Genomic DNA, 18,001 nt, shown 5'->3' on the forward strand with positions numbered 1-18,001 from the left:
AAAGATGAGCAGCGGAGCATAGATGTTCTGCATTGTGTTTTTTTTTGTTTTTTAATCTTAGTTATTTATTTATTGGTGTTGCTTTGCACAGTTAGGGTTTGTTTTGTATTATAGGGTAGGTTAGTAGTTAGTAGACTGTAGTTGTATTTTAATTTGTTTTTTCTTTTTATTATACTGATATTTGTTTGTATTTTTCAATAATTTTGTAAAGTTAAAAATTTGCTAATAAAAATATATTTACAAAAAAATTAACATTTGCTTCCATTTGCCCTGAGTAACGCATGGCTGTGTGCATGACATGAATTCAACATTTTTTTACCCGTTTTCTTCTGTGTATCCTTGTTCTTGTGTTGTGGCATAGCTTGAAGTTCAATTATGGAATAATTAAATTAATTTGAAGTCCTTTCGATGAGAAGCATCCCAGTTGCAATCATTCAAATGTTGTAAGTTCTGGAATGAGTATCTTGGACAAATTAAATAACAGGCAGTTTCTGAGCTTGGACATTGAACTGAACTTCCCCAAGTAGTAATTTTTGCCATTCTGTAATAGTGGGGTGAGGATTGTTGGAAATGTCACTTTGCTTTACTGATATAAATCCTTATCCTTAGAAAGCTTAGTATCTAATATTTCCTGCAAACTAGATTAAATATAAATATTTGTAAATTTGAACAATTAATCGCAATTAGTAAATTGTAACATTGTGAATACTTGAAGAGACAAAGAACCAGTTATTGCGTATTTTGTCTTTGTGCCAAAGATTCCAGAAATATTTGAGTACATGATGCAAATAACACTAGAATGATCAAGATCAAATAAAATGGTTTTATTTTTAAAGGCAGAGGAAAAACAAGCCACTATATTTTCCAGTGATTTTAATTTTAGCTAAGATTTTGGACAGTATATATAATGCTTTGTGAATTATTATTCACAAATGTTGGAACGTGTACTATGTTTGTTTGTCTGTCTTTCAGCTATGATATGGTGCATTATGGTCACTCCAACCAGCTGAGGCAGGCACGTTCTATGGGTGATTACCTCATTGTGGGAGTGCATACAGATGGTAAGTTGCAAAGTCACTATTTCACACTGCTTTAGTTGTAATCATCCAGAGCACATTGCTTCCTTAGTTATGGTATTAGTTGAATACTTTCAGTTGTTTAAATCAATGATCTCCACTGTAGTTTTCCTTGTTTTGTAGAAAAGTTGAATTTTATTTCCACAAGTGCAAAGCTGTGATTTAATGTTTTTAAAATACTTTATTTAAATGTGCCTGCAATAATGTGACTCAAAAACAGTTGTTTTGTTATGTAAGCTGCATGTTTAGTTTCAAGATTAAAAGTATAAAATGTCGTAAGCAGTACATATCTGTAATCTGCCAGAAGAGAATCAACTGTCTTCAAGCTTTCTTTATTCGAATGTGATGTGGAGGTGCCAGTGTTGATCTGGGGTGAAAAAGTTAAAAATCTCACAACACCAGGTTATAGTCCAACAGGTTTATTTGGAAGTACAAGCTTTTGGAGCACTGCTCCTTTGACAGGTAGTGGACCAGGATTATAGGACACAAAATTTATAGCAAAAGATAATAGTGTGGAGGCAAGCAAGAAAGCCTCCATGAAAGAAGTAAACCAGAAGAGTGGTCAGTAGGATCAGGATAATGAAAATAACATTAGTGCAAAGTACAGTAAGGATAAAAGCATGATTTAAGGAAAGAGTAGGGTGCTTAAGGATCATTATATATGCAGCCAGAAGACTCTGGTAGGGCTCTAAATGAATACTTTGTGTTTAAAATTTAGCAAAGGCAGAGAGGAGATTCTGAATGGTCTGACAAGCTTAAAAGTAGAAGCGGAAATTAGGTGAGAGAATGATGAAGTTGATCATTCTGCTTTTCTTGATGTTGTCTTGGTAGGGATCAGCTAAAATCAAGGATCAAACCTGAAACGTCCCAGTTTGTTTGACTGAGGTACTGTTATGTTTTGGCCACCAGAAGTATTAGGGAAGCTCTTGCAAAAGTAACTGACCTTTGCAATGTGTCTTTGTCGATAGTTATAGGTTCAATGCTTGCAATCCATATCATCCATGCTCCACAGATGCAGTGCTGAATTTCTATTGTATGAAATTCATTCTGAAAGAATAATTAATAGATTGGAAATTTTTAATTTAAAATTCTTACAAGGTACTTTTTTTTGTAATCCTATTATGGTAACAAGTTCTGTATTGGTCTGTTTAGGGGTAAACATTAACTTCAGAGTCTCATGTATATTAAACTGTTCCCCAGTTCTTGTACTAAAATTAATCCTGAGCACTTCTTGAAAGTTTGACTCCTGTGTCCATTGAGTTGATGTTTTCTGGAGGTTTTAGTTAGGTTTTTTCCTCTTCCCTTTTAATTGTCTGTCTGTCTCTGTCTTGCAATTGGATATTCAGTGAAATTTGAGGATATCTCTCACCTGTAGACTGCATTGATCACTTTATGATCAATCAATATTTTGTATGTTGTACCAAATGTAAAAAGTACTAAATGTATCCTGCCAATGACCCAATTGTTAAATTTAAGAACAGTATGTTAGCACAGTGTTACATATTACTTTAAATAATGACCTATCAAGCATATTTAATGTGCTTGATGTGACTAGGGTTGGAATACACCTGGTAATCATTCCATTCATTTTTCCCTTTTTAATTAAAAAGAAGCTAATAATTAAACATTTCCTTTTTTATTTCAGAGGAAGTTGCCAAGCACAAAGGTCCGCCTGTATTTACACAGGATGAACGTTACAAGATGGTCCGTGCAATTAAGTGGGTTGATGAAGTAATTGAAGGAGCACCGTATGTAACAACACTTGAAACGCTGGATAAATATAATGCTGATTTTTGTGTACATGGAGGTATGCTGTGTTCAATGATGTAATCAGCTTCTTTTGTCATTCAAGACTATAAAATTAAGATTTTAAATATCTATGCTTGAACCTTTTTTGAGACTTAGAATGAAATATATATTTCAGACACTTCTGTAGATGTGTTATTCCATTATTGCCTTATAGATTAGTATTGATTTTAATTTTTTTGCTCAACCGTGTTTTGTAGATGATATCACTTTGACTGCTGACGGAAAAGATACTTATGAAGAAGTGAAGAGAATGGGCAGATATAGGTAACCATGCTACTTAAAAGCCAAGTTCTGGTATTTTTATACTTGTCAAAGGAATTATTATAATAAAAACATTTAGAAACATAGAGTTGGAGGAGGCTCTTTGAGCCTGTTCCACCATTCATCGCGATCATGGTTGATTGTCCAATTCAATAGCCTAATCCTGCTTTCTCCCCAAAATCAGTTCAGAGGGCATAAATAGAAACAAAAAGTTTGTATTCTTTATTTTCATGTTAGTGAAGAACGTAGTGCTACCTATAATGAAATTTCTACTCTTGCTCTACCTCAGCAATGCCTTGAATTTATATCGTGCATTTAACATGGTAAAATGTCAGGCACTTCAGAATAGCAGTATCTAACTAAGTTGAATACTGAGCCGCACAAGGTTAGCTTAAGATAGAGCTAAAACCTTGATTTAAAGAGAGGCTTTCTACATATCTGAAAGAGAGTAGATGAAAGGGTTTAAGGATCAAATTCCAAATCAAAAGGCCGTGGCATTTGAAGACTCGGCCATCAGTAATGAAGCAGTTTAACCAGTAATGTACAAGAACAGGAGAAGCATAGAGATTGAGTGGGTTGAGGTCATGGAGAAATTTAGAGATATGGATGTGGATTTTACACTTGAAGTGTTAACAGCCTGGGAGCCAATGTTGGTCAGTGAGCATAGTGGTGATTGTGACTTGGCTGAGTTAGGATATGAATAATTGTCTTTTTAATAAGTTCAATTTTACAACTGGAAAACTAAGGCCAACCAGGAAAATACTGGCTTAATTAGGCCAAAGTATGAAAAGGACTGGCTGAAGGTTTCTTCTAGCAGTAAAGGAACTAGTGCAGGAGCAAAGTCTTTTATAGATCAATTAAGTGAGAAATGTGACGACCAATACTCGAGCCTTTCTGATTTTCTTTTAAAACAATTTTCAGAGAGTGTAAACGCACACAGGGCGTTTCTACTACAGATCTGGTTGGCCGAATGCTGCTCATGACTAAAGCTCATCACAGTAACATTGTGAGTAAAATGTGTAAATATAGTTTTATAAGGAAGCGATTTTTGAGCCCATGTGTGCCAGATGTTACTAATGTTGGCATTGTGTATTTAATTTGTAAGAGCCAAGTAAATTTGTACTTGAGTGCTTTAATCCCCTATGCTAAAACCAGTTTTAAAGAACAGATTCTATCTAATTTTAATGTCAGCAGATATTACAGATGTGAGTTATTTGCTTTGAAAATTGATTATGCTGTGTTAATGTCAAGGAGAATTATAAGCTATGATACAAATAACTAGATGTTAGACTATAACGTAAACTGAGTTGGTACAAGTGTAGAGAGTCGAACAGTGTAGTGCTGGAAAAGCATAGCTAGTTAGGCATCTGAGGAGCAGGAGATTCAACGTTTCGAGCACGAGTTCTTCATTCCCGATGAAGAGTTTACGCTCTAAACATCAACTCTTCTGCTCTTCGGGTGCTGTCTGACCGGCTGTGCAATTCCAGCACCACACTTTTCGACTCTAATCTCCAGCATCTACAGTCCTCACTTTCCCAAGTGTAGAGAGGAAAACTAGGATTGAAATAACATGTACCAAATTAAAATTCTACAGTTTTAGTAAAAGTGACTTGTCTAGTTCTGATTTGATTTGTAATTCAGCAATACCACTTAATCATATTGCTGAGCATTTTAAAAGGTGCTAATCTCAAAAGTATAATTGTGGCATGTTTTAATATTACAAAATATAGCTTAATTGACTAAAATCCTCAAGCAAGATACTAAGCATCAATGCTTTATTACATAGTATAATAGAATAACTATAAAGCTGAAAGCTTTATTTTGCCATATTTTGTCCACTTTCTGAATCAGATCAAAACAAGAAACTATTCATATTTCAGAGGAAGATGTGACTTGGAGATTATTTGATAATTATAGATGAGGAAGGCTATCTTGCAGATCTTAACGTTTCTTGGATTCATGAATTAAATATCCACTTTTGTAATCTGCAATTTTTTGGGAAGGATAAGAAGGCTAGAATGTGCAAAAGAATAGGTGGCATCACAAAAAACTTGTGTTTTTGCAGCATAAGGTTATAATCTGGAATGCACTAACTGAAAGGGTGATGGAGACATTTATGTTGTGGCTATCAAAAAGGAATTGGATGAACATCTAAAAGAAAAATATTTGCTAGGTAGAAAAGTGGATTCACCTCAAGTTTCATTTTGCAGAGAACTGTTGTAGGTTTGGTAGGCGGAATAGCTTTATTTTTCTCTATTTCTGTGGTTCTGTTTCTTCTGATACTGGACTATTGCTTCCTCTAGAGTATGTGGATGTTGTATGACTCTATTATCATGAAGAAAGATGGGAGGGGATGAGGAGCAATTGTCATGCTGATTAAAACTGAAACATTTTTGTTACAAAGTAGCACTGCTTTGTTGGAATTAGCATGATTTAGGATCTTGATCTTATTATGCCCTGAATTCTTGACCTGTGCAGTATGGTAAATTTAATTGTTATAAATTTGACCCATACTGTTGATTTGGACATTTTTATTGCAATGGGAGGTGATTTACAATTTGTGTCTCACTCAATAACTTTTTAAATGTTAAATTTTTTAAACATCCTAAATATCAGTGTTTAAATTATAAACTTCATTGAGCAAGAGGTTTGCTATTTAAACAGTCTCTTCCTTTTTATTTTTGTGCCTAGTGAAGCATTTTTGTCTGTTTTTCAACTTATTTCATTTATTACTTAATGTGGGAGTTTAGACTTTCCTGCTTGGAACCAAAGAGGCATCTTCTATCTTAAATTGCTGTGATACAGATTAATTCAGTGATTTTTGTGAAATTAGTTTCATATCTTGAAGGAAAACTAACTTTCAGAAATTGGCCTCCTATCTTGAGGTTCTTTACCAAGATCTAAGGAGAAATGGTATACAAATAAAATGTTAATTTTAATAGAATGAAGTTTACTAATTAACTTTGTACAATTATTTAAATATATAATACCCAATTTCTACAGGAAAAAAATTCAGACTACCAGGAGCACACTGACAACTTTGGCAAGGTATTGATTGTTGTTTGTTCTGTATTCGTTTGCATGCTTTCCTTTTGTTTTACATAATTTTAGGTCTCCTTTCTCGACCTGTCTTTAATTTCTTTTGAATTAGCATAATTGTGTTCCTATACTTGAACCAGTGTTATGATTTCTGCACAATATAACTGCTTGCAAGAAAATCAGAATTTTTTTCCATGGAAAGCAAAATGTTCAAGCTCAAATGAAGCAGTCCAAATCTGATATCCTGTTCTGTTCACATCAGTTGCGACTGTAAAGCCTAAATGGAGTAAGGATTTATCTAGGCAGCATCCAAGGAGCAGGAGAATCGACATTTCGGGCATAAGCCCTTCTTCAGGAATGAGGAGGGTGTGCCAAGCAGGCTAAGATAAAAGGTAGGGAGGAGGGACTTGGGGGAGGGGCATTGGGAATGCATTCCCAACGCCCCTCCCCCAAGTCCCTCCTCCCTACCTTTTATCTTAGCCTGCTTGGCACACCCTCCTCATTCCTGAAGAAGGGCTTCTCCCGAAATGTCGATTCTTCTGCTCCTTGGATGCTGCCTGACCTGTGCTTTTCCAGCAACACATTTTTTCAGCTCTGATCTCCAGCATCTGCAATCCTCACTTTCTCCTAAGGATTTATCTATCAAATGTAATTTTAGAAACTAACTGGATGGCAATGAAAATTTGCATTGCCCCGACTTCAAGATGCTGGATTGCAAGAACTTTCATAGTTGTGTATATTGCTGCTAGAGGGAATAGCATATCAGCAAAAATCATCTTGCAAATAGAAAAATGGAATGGTAAACTAAAAGTTCAAGATACTTTATGCTGTAGAAAGTTCATGTTTATTCAGCAGTCTCTGGAATTTTGGAACAAGCAATGTTTTTCTGTACCTTGCTGCTCTGAACAAAAGTTTTAACATTTTATAATTAACTGGTTATAAATTGGCCCTATAGTTTTCTTTACCCCATGAGGTTACTCTCCAATAACTGGTATTGACTTAAACCCCCTTAGGAAGTATGATAATATGCTTAAAGTTTTACTTTTTCATAAATTATTCATGGGTTTCTTGTGTTGATGTAATATGTTTTGAATTTTCAGAATGTGATTTGAGGTACCACATATTAGGCGACTTGATGACCTAAGAATCCATAGTGTTAAAGGTAGTATATTAGCATGGGTAGAGGACTGGCTAATTAATAGACAGAGTTAGGATAAGGAGGGAGATTTTTGGAATAACTAATTCTACTTGGGGCCACAATTATTAACAGTAAATATGAATTGGGTGAGGAAAGTGAATGTGTACTGTAGCCACGTTTGCAAATGACACATAAGTGAGAAAGAAGGTGCTAAGGATGATAGTCTACAGAGGGGTACAGACATATTAAGCAAATGAGCAAAATACTTAGCAAATGTGGGAAAATAAGGTTATGCACTTCAGTAAGAAGAATAGAGGAGCTGAATATTATTTGAATGAAGAAAAAGTGCACAAAGCTACAGAACCGAAGGATTTTTGAGTTCTTGTGTATGAATCACCAAGCTAAAATCCAAGCTCAATAAGTAACAGGGAAGGCAAGTGGAATGTTATTTTTTTATTTCAAACGAAATGGCGTATGAAAGTAGGGAACCTTTTGATAAAGGCACGAGTCAGACCAAAGCTGGAACACGGTGAATAGTTTAGGGCCCTTTTGCCTACAGAAAGATGTTCTGACATTGGAGGCACTCTGGAGAGCGTTTGCTACAAGAAAGGGCAGGTGTGGCTGTGTCACAGAATGATGATGTCTAATAAAGTAATCATACTTCTGAAATAAGTTTACATATAGATCTATATTCGGTGTTCAAGAAGTCATCTTTCTCATTAGTAGAAGTTAATTTTGGTTATTCTAAAAGTTAGGAAATTAGATGAATTGAGTTTGAGTTTCTTTGGTTCAGTTAGGTAACCATATTGATTTCTCTTTCTATTCTCTTTATGATAGCCACAAAGCTATCTTTTTAGCATGTGTGATCTTAGAAGCAATATGTGTGTATGTTCCAACTGCAGAAAATGTTCAGCTAAAGTAAGATGTTTGACTAAATATTTCCACTAGATGGCAGTTTGTGTTACTTGTTCTAACTGTCTTGCTCTGCAATGCCCTTGTGGTATTACAGTACTTGACAAATTTTTCTTCCGTTTCTGGAAGACTAAAGCTCAGAATACATCTGACAACATGTCTAGAAGTGAATCATTATCCAGCATTTTTCAAATCAGCATTCATTCCACACCAAGTTTCTCACTTCCAAAAAAAACTAATCTCAAACCTGTATTAGTTGATTAACAAAACACTGGTTTATTCTTTGAACAAGTACGCTCTTCTAACAAAAAAAAGGATAAACTGCTTAATACACAGTCTGTATGACACAGTAGGAATGTGTGACCTAGCAAGGAAAGAAATTAAACAATTAAATCTGAGACAGTCAAAATCTCTGAATTTTTAAAGAAACATTTGGCCGTGCTTTCAGAAATGGTTCAAGGCAAATATGGCTATGGACTTGGAGCCTTCATGAGAGAATTGTTTTTAGATATTTTTTAAAAATTGTGTCCTGAAAACCAAACTATAATTGGGTAATATCAGTGAATTCAAAAGAACGAGATGATAGCTCAGTTTGTACTACTTATCCTAAATCATCTGTACAGGCAAAGCATAAACTCTAACGATTACTGGAATTTGAGCATCACTAAAGCAAGTATAGTACAAGCTTGAAAGGCTGAACACATCACACTAACACAACTAAGAATGCCTACAGTTAGGATTCAAATCCTGTGTGTAGTCCTCATGGGAATGAAGGATAAAGAGTGAAATTCAAACCACACTGCCAGTTATAATGATTCACAACTATCCACATTTTGTCCTGAAACAACAGGTTAATAAGAAGGCACTAACCATATCGACGCAGAGTCCTCACAGGCCCAATCACACTCAAAAGATAGAAGGGAGCTCAATTGATAACTTCTGCCGCCTAGGAGATCCACTCATCCCAACCCCTGGGGCATTTGCAATTTTGCAGGTTTGATAAGGGACTGCTTATGGCGCCAAATAAAAGAACTAAACCAACTATTTAGTTTCTGAAATGTTTATCGAGGAAAAAGCAACACTAGCATCCACAGAGGGTACAATAAGTGAGGAAGAACATTCATTTTAATAAGAGCAACTTGACTTAACCATGATATTGGAAGGGCCCCCTGTCTTTGAAGGTCTTGTTTATTCTTGTTAAACAAATGGTCAAAATTAACCTTGAATAGCTGATCAAAACTAGGGGCAACCGAGGCTCAAGTAAAGAAAGCCTCCCTGTGCCCATTTAAAGAGGGATCCACCTTCTTCATTCGGTATCCCCCAAGACCCCCATAGGCATAGCTTCCAATTTTGAAAAATTGATCTCATAACCTGAGAAAAAGCCAAATGAATGAATACATCATACAAATATGGCACTTAAACTGCTGGGTTCGAAAGAAAATTGAGAACATCATCCATGTGTAATGTGATCTAATGCATCTTTGACCCTACCTTTTGGGCCAGCTATGTTAGGGTCCCCACGAATGGCCTCTGCCAGTGGCTCAATCACCAATGTGAACAGCAAAGGTGAGAGGGGGCAGCCTTGCCAACTGCCTCTACCAATGTTTAAAATGATCAGACCGTATAACTTTACTGAGAATTGTCGCAAGAGAATTACTGCAAAAGACCCTTTCCCATCTAGTAAACGCTTCACCCAGGCCGAACTGCTCCAGGGTATGAAAAAGATACAGCCATTCTACCCAGGCAAATGCCTTTTCCGCGTCCAAGGGAACCACCAACTGACCATTGCTGGCACACTTGAATCATGTTAAGCAGTCTCTTAACATTATTAAAAAATATGCTACCCTTTTATAAAGCTAGTCTGATCCTCCTTAACAATAGAGGGCAACAGCCTTTTCAACCTCCATGCCAGAGTTTTCAATAAAATTTGATTATCAGTTTAAGAGAGAGAAGGGTCTGGAAGAAGCACAGTCTTCCAGGTCATCCCCTCCTTGAGGATAAGGGAGATATTAGCGTGTCTCTAAGATGGTGGGAGGCAATCTGACTATGAATAGTTATACATGTCTAGCATTGGTCCTGACAGTATGTTTACAAGTTCTTTATAAAACTCTCACTGGACAAGCCATCAGGGCTGGGTGCCTTACCACTTTGAAATTGCCTCACCGCCTTCTGTTTCTCTTGGGCTGTTAACACAGCACTAAGGAGAGATGCCTGTTCAGCAGATACACCAGAAAGATCCAAATTCCTAAAAAGAGACTCCATCTTATCCCATCTGTCCTCACAGCATTCAGAGTGGTAGAGTTCAGAGGAAAACCTCCTGAAATGCTGCATTGATCTTTTTTTAGTATTGTAGGTAAGAGTCTCATTCCTTTCCATAATAGAAGCAATAGACTGCGAGGCATTCAAATATGCCAAGTATTTACCTGGACTATCACCATGCTCAAACAGCCTCTGCTTTGCAACAGACAGTTCCTTCCTTGCTGTATGCATTAACTTGGAGTTTAAGGTGGATTGGAGAGCTGTGATCTGCTGCAGCTTAGTCACCAATGGTCTATTGTAATAAGGCATCTCAGCTGCTCTCCCTTCTATCGCTTCTGGCTGCCAGAGTGTGAGATAATTATCCCTCTAGCATAGGCCTTAGCAGTCTTCTCAAGAATGGACTGATTACTAGCTGCACCTGAGTTGGTGACCAAAAAAGCTTCCCCAGAGAAGTATTCTGCAAACTTGCTGGATGAAAGGATCCATTTACCAGTACCGTGAGCCCTTTAATCTTAACCATTAACTGCGCTGCTGCATATCTTTTAAGATGGCAATATTCCCAATTGAACAGGATACCACCAAATCTAAAAAAGCCATGGGACTTAGGAAATAATCAATTCTTGTGTGGCATTTGAGTATTGGAAAAGAATGTAAAATCTCTGTCCATGGGGTTTAAACGTCTCCCAATCCCAGTTCCACACACCGTTCACCCAATTGCTTAGATTATGAAGAAAGCTTTGGGGGGACCTTTGGGCATTCTATCTAGCACAGGATCCATAAGGCAATTAAAGTCCCCCCCATAATATTATGTCGCAGTGCCAAGGCCATCAGCTGATTGAATCAGTCAGAAATTTGAGGGTGGGCCAGAGGACAGTAGACATTCAAAATACCATATTCCTCACCTTAAGAATAACAAACTGATCATACTTATTAACATAATCTATTAAATTAAATGGGAGACCCTTCAGGATGAGTATTGCCACTCCCCTGCTTCTACTACTAAGATAAGAAAAACACCTGATCAAACCCACCCTGCTGCAATTTCATGTTCCTTGTCATTAACATTACCTTGTCATTCTCCTGCAACAGGGCAAATCCACCCACTCCTTTCTAAGGCTCGCTAACACCTTTTTTCTTAACTGGTGAATGAATGCCTCTGATATTCCAGGTGCACCATTTAAGAATGCTGCTAACCATGATCCTTTACAATCACCTTTGACCTGCTGAGAGGAAGAATTCATTTTGTAACATGCTGAGCATGCTCAAAAGGAAACTGAGTCTATTTACAAAAAAAAATCTATAAAACACAAAAGGCACTTTAATGGGGGCTCTACCCCCTGTCCACCGAGGGCGCTTACATTTCTCTCGCACATCTTCCAGCTTGGCTGCACCCCAAATCTAAGCAATAGAAGAAGCCAAACAAAGGACATTGTAAACACAAAGGTATAACAAAAACAGTGAGCACTCTGCCCATTCCCCACAATATGTCAATACCACTGCGCATTGGAGAGAAGAAAAACTCATCAACAACAGCTTCTTTGGAAAAGAGTGAAAAGTGTCCAAGAGTTTTTGGCTTGCTTCAAGGAATCCAATGACTGCAATCTCCTCGTAAGTAATGTGAAGCACTGCTGGGCATTTCATCGAATATTGAATACCGAAGTCCTTTAACCTTCTCTTAACTCATCAAGCGATTTCCTCATATGAATCACTGCTGCAGAAAAGGCTTGGCAAAACATTATCCTAGTCCCCTGTTAGGTCAGGGCCTGCAGATCTCTGCCCAACCTTCTACAAGTTTCCATGACTCTCTGCTTGTCCCTATAAACATTGAAATCATATCAGAACTGGGTAGGGGCATTGATCCTGACTGGATCTGCGCGCCACAACCCGATGAGCTCTGTCAACCTTCATCCGGTCTGCCAGATTCCAGCCAAGAAATTGTGGCAACCAGGCTTCAAAAGAACTTGCTGGCTGCCTACTTTCTACTCCCAATGACCTGGATATTCACCTACCTCTACTTTCCAGGTCATCGACTTGCTCAGTCAGGTCCGAACCAGTTTCTCAAGGGCCTGGATCCGCCCTGCCGAGGACTCTACCTCAGTCTCCAGCGAGCCGCTGCTCAACCTCTTCAACTTGCTTCCGGAGCCCTTCCAACTCCTTTACATGCTTTTGCAGCATGGCTGAGATGGGCTCCAGTTGATTACGAGTCTCTTCCCACATCTCCTGGATCAGCTGTCTGACAGCTCAGAGTTCTTTCATAATGTTCTGCTGCACAGGCACTTAGAGTCATCGAGATGTACAGCATGGAAACAGATCCTTCAGTCCAACCCGTCCATGCAGACCAGATATCCCAACCCAATCTAGTCCCACCTGCCAGCACCTGGCCCATATCCCTCCAACCCCATCCAAATGCCTCTTAAATGTTGCAATTGTACCAGCCTCCTCCACATCCTCTGGCAGCTCATTCCATACACGTACCACCCTCTGCGTGAAAACGTTGCCCCTTAGGTCTCTCTTATCTTTCGCCTCTCTCCCTAAACCTAGGCCCTCCAGTTCTGGACTCCCTGACCCCAGGGAAAAGACTTTGTCTATTTATCCTATCCATGCCCTTCATAATTTTGTAAACCTCTATAAGGTCACCTCTCAGCCTCCGACACTCCAGGAAAAACAGCCCCAGCCTGTTCAGCCTCTCCCTGTAGCTCAGATCCTCCAACCCTAGCAACATCCTTGTTAATCTTTTCTGAACCGTTTCAAGTTTCACAACACCTTTCCGATAGGAAGGAGACCAGAATTGCATGCAATGTTCCAACAGTGGCCTAACCAATGTTCTGTACAGCTGCAACATGACCTCCCAACTCCAGTACTCAATACTCTGACCAATAATGGAAAGCATACCAAACGCTGCCTTCACTATCCTATCTACCTGCGACTCCACTTTCAAGGAGCTATGAATCTGCACTCCAAGATCTCTTTGTTCAGCCACACTCCCTTGGACCTTACCATTAAGTGTATAAATCCTGCTAAGATTTGCTTTCCCAAAATGCAGCACTTCGCATTTATCTGAATTAAACTCCATCTGCCTCCTCAGCCCATTGGCCCATCTGATCAAGATCCTGTTGTAATCTGAGGTAACCTCCTTCGCTGTCCACTACACCTCCAATTTTGGTGACATCTGCAAACTTACTAACTGTACCTCTTGTGCTCACATCCAAATCATTTCTATAAATGACAACAAGTAGAGGACCCAGCACTGATCCTTGTGGCACTGCACTGGTTACAGGCATCCAGTCTGAAAAACAACCCTCCACCACCACCACCCTCTACCTTTGAGCCAGTTCTGTATCCTAATGGCTAGTTCTCCCTGTATTCTGAGATCTAACCTTGCTAATCAGTCTCCCATGGGGAACCTTGTCGAATGCCTTACTGAAGTCCTTATAGATCACATCTACTGCTCTGCCCTCATCAATCTTCTTTGTTACTTCAAAAAACTCAATCAAGTTTGTGAGACATGATTTCCCACGCACAAAGCCATGTTGACTCTCCCGAATCAATCCTTGCCTTTCCAAATACATGTACATCCTGTCCCTCAGGATTCCCTCCAACAACTTGCCCACCACTGAGGTCAGGTTCACCAGTCTATAGTTCCCTGGCTTGTCTTTACCGCCCTTCTTAAACAGTGGCACCACGTTTGCCACCCTCCAGTCTTCCGGCACCTCACCTGTGACTATCGATGATACAAATATTTCAGCAAAAGGCCCAGCAATCACTTCTCTAGCTTCCCACAGAGTTCTCGGGTACACCTGATCAGGTCCTGGGGAATTATCCACCTTTAACCGTTTCAAGACATTCAGCACTTTCTCCTCTGTAATCTGGACATTTTGCAAGATGTCACCATCTATTTCCCTACAGTCTATATCTTCCATATCCTTTTCCACAGTAAACACTGATGCAAAATATTCACTTAGTACTTCCCCTGTTTTCTGTGACTCCGCACAAAGGCCGCCTTGTTGATCTTTGAGGGGCCCTATTCTCTCCCTAGTTACCCTTTTTTGTCCTTAATATATTTGTAAAATCCCTTTGGATTCTCCTTAATTCTATTTGCCTAAGCTATCTCATGTCCCCTTTTTGCCCTCCTGATTTCTCTCTCGTATACTCCTATGCCTTTATACTCTTCTAAGAATTCACTCGATCTATCCTGTCTATACCTGACATATGCTTCCTTCTTTTTCTTAACCAAACCCTCAATTTCTTTAGTCATCCACTTGGCTTTAAATTGAATCAATAATTCAAGGGGGAACCTGTATTTTCTTGGGTTCAGAAAAAAATGAGGATCTTCTTGAAACGCAAAATTCTAATTGGGCTGGACAGACTAATGTAAGGACGATTTCTTTTTATTCCCCCTCTGCCCTGGGGTCCAGAATAAGAGGTCACCATCTCCGTTCCAAATGACCTACTACTTAGCCTAAGGGGAGCAGCAATGTATCACTCAGTTGGTGGTAAACCTGTAGAATACTCTACCACAGAAAGCTGTGGAGGGCAAGTCAGAATGCATTTGAGGAAGAAATGGATCTCTAGAAACTAAAAAATATTGAGGAAAATAGTGAGAGCAGGAGCAGATTTTGGACTGAGTTGAGGAGGAACTTAATCACACAAAGGGCTATGAACCCTTAGGAATTCCCTGCCTAGTGAAGCAGTTGAGGCTACCCTGGTAAGTTTTAAGGCAAAGATAGATTTTTAAACAGTAAAGGAATTGAGAGTTATGAGTAGAAGGGTAAGTGGAGCTGAGTCCACCAAAAGAATAGCTCAAGGGACCTACTTTTGCTTCGTTTCCAGAAGTGTGGTGTAATGTCTCTTCTAACCTGAAAAGTCATCTGATAAGGAAGTTTCTGTATGTGCTTAGTATAACTCGTTCCCCATCTCCATCTGTTTGTACAGTTTCAAAAAATAAAATTGAATTCAGGCTGAACTCACTCCTTAAGCCACAGAAAGCCATCTACCACATTTTGATAATCACTCCTCTTAGGAGATGGGATCCATTTTACAGAACATGTGTTGCAAAAAGCATCACTTTACAAATATTATTAGTTTATAAATACAAAGGTCGTGATAACCATAGGGCCATCTCAATCATTGGCATCACTGGTATGGGTTTCTTTTGGGTTATGTTTAAGGGTGGTGCATGAATGGAACAAGCTGCCAGGGGAGATGGTGTAGATGGGTAAAGTTACAACACTTATAAGGCATCTGAACCAGTGCACGAACAGGAAAGGTTTAAAGCCATGTAGGCCAAACACTGTTAAATGGGACTAGATCACCTTAGGATATTTGGCACTGACATGTTGGACCAAAAGGTGTGTTTCTATGCTGTACAAGTCTATGACTCCAACTTCCAGATTGTGCTTCTGACTATACTGTCATTTCTATGCTGCTTGATCTATAGCAAACATGATCACCTTCAGCTACAAGAGGAATATAAGAAATAGGATATACCTCCATGTATCATCTTTTCGTACACTTCAGTAAATTATTCTTCAATCAGTGGTCTAGGAGTCTTCCCACAAAAACATGCACTGCACTGTATGTATCGAGGACATCAGTTCTGACTGTTTTGGTGATCAGAATGGAGTGAAACAGTGCTGTGTCTTAGCCCCACTGATATCATCGTATTTATGTTCTTGAAATTTTCCTTCCCTGCAGATTTGGAAGGCATTTATCTATTTGGTAGCATGGTGATCTCTACAATCAATCTAGACAGCAAACCAGGATAAAAATATAATGTATTTTTGATAAAGACACCACCTCCATATTAATGTCGCACACAAACCAGTTGCAAACACTTTTTTCCCCATGCCTGTAACTTGTTTTCCCTGACTACAAGTATCAGTGAACTGTGGTCATTTAGCCAGGCTGTGCTGGTTTCACTCAATAACTCATTGATGGAAGGAGTTAACATTCTGCTACTTTGGCTTTCACCAAAAACCCATCTGTCTGTTAGCACAGAACTTTTTACTTTAGTAAACAAAGCAGATATCAGGCTTCCTGATTCCTAAAAAGTGCAATGAGCAACATTTTAAACTAAATCCTGGGATGCATATGTTGGGTTGAGGCCTATGTTTTTAATATGATGAACATTATGAAACGTGACAACTTGTGACTATGGTGAAGCAACTGGATTCCGATGCCCAAAAATATGCATAAAGGGTACTTGTAAGCAAGGTACGAAGTCCTTAAACATTGTTTCTAGCATTTGGCCATACTGGTGGAAGACTGAAGATACACCACCATGATCATCTGCTTGGTAATGGGTGACAATAACAGAACCAACTTGTACCAATGTCTGATAGCCGCCTTTCATCTGGCAATTTAAAGCAAAACCTGCCTGTCACAAATTGCTCTCACCAGCAAGAAGGATGACAAATGAATTGCAAACTACTTTAATTTGCTGCACAACCATCATGTTGCATAGATAGGATGCTAAGAAAACCCTAAACAAATTAGAGGAACTTTAAGATGTAGATTTTGATCAATAATTTCCTTTGTTTGAAATAGAACTGATTGTAAACATTCCCTAAGGTAAGTGCTAAATTAAAGCTTAGTTGGAAAGAAAAAACTACTCTGGAAGTTGTCTTGCAGTCACGTAAGCTTTTTAGCCTTTCAGAGAATAAATCGCGCAGAGGCTTGGAAGTATTCTATCCCAAAATGTCAGAGGCATTTAACAGAAGACTTTTAGCTTAAATAAAGAGTGGGAGTTTGTGCTATAAATGTGATCCGTAAAACCTGTTTATTTTTGAATGATTGTTCATAAATCTTGGCAAGGTGTGAACAAATTAGATGTGGTACTGAATATACACCAAGAATGAAGAATTGTTTGATCTTTTTAGTACATTTGTCAATATTTTGTTAACTCATTTGTTTTTAATGTAATGTTGATCAAATGTTTTGTGCTAAATGACACTTCATTCCAAAATTTAACTATTTAAAATGACTCCCTAATAAAATCAAATGAGAAAGGTTGTATCTTTGTTGAATGCAAGGATCCATAGCCCCTTTGGTTCATTGAGATTTACACTAAGTAATTATCCCAATATAGCCTAATAAAGGTTAACTTTGCTTGCAAGGTCTAGAGCTAAAGTATATGATGTATCATTTTGTTTTCTGATTTAACAAAAAGCTATATAAATACAATATAAAGTCATTGCACGCATCTTAAAATGTTTTTTTTCCTCTTTGTTTGAAAGGGGCCGAAAGGTCACAGCCCCTGGACTGGAGTATCTCAATTTTTGCAGACTTCCCAAAAAATTATTCAATTTGCTTCTGGAAAAGAGCCTGAACCAAATGACTCTATAATTTACGTGGCAGGAGCATTTGACTTGTTCCGTATCCTTATTAAGTTAATTTTTGTTGATGTTAAAGCTTCTCTGTTCTGTAGTATATAAAGTGTATTAATTTTAAAAATCTTGTAACATCAGGTTATAGTCCAACAGGTTTATTTGGAAGTACAAGCTTTCAG

General features: G+C 38.3%; 1 protein-coding gene across 2 annotated transcripts in view; it reads left to right on the forward strand.

The window, feature by feature from the left end:
* pcyt2 (phosphate cytidylyltransferase 2, ethanolamine) overlaps positions 1–18,001 on the forward strand; it is a 65,836-nt gene that overhangs the window by 29,245 nt on the left and 18,590 nt on the right. For both annotated transcript variants that reach the window (XM_043714991.2, XM_088000713.1), the window contains exons 2-7: positions 973–1,061; positions 2,722–2,883; positions 3,083–3,149; positions 4,068–4,152; positions 6,150–6,194; positions 17,730–17,868. In XM_043714991.2, the coding sequence (XP_043570926.1) occupies positions 973–1,061; positions 2,722–2,883; positions 3,083–3,149; positions 4,068–4,152; positions 6,150–6,194; positions 17,730–17,868 (587 nt within the window). The remainder of the gene's footprint in view (positions 1–972; positions 1,062–2,721; positions 2,884–3,082; positions 3,150–4,067; positions 4,153–6,149; positions 6,195–17,729; positions 17,869–18,001) is intronic.

Source organism: Chiloscyllium plagiosum, unplaced genomic scaffold, assembly GCF_037043375.1.
Source record: "Chiloscyllium plagiosum isolate Xiang-an unplaced genomic scaffold, Cpla_swu_hap1 HiC_scaffold_25, whole genome shotgun sequence".
Classification (NCBI taxonomy): domain Eukaryota; kingdom Metazoa; phylum Chordata; class Chondrichthyes; order Orectolobiformes; family Hemiscylliidae; genus Chiloscyllium; species Chiloscyllium plagiosum.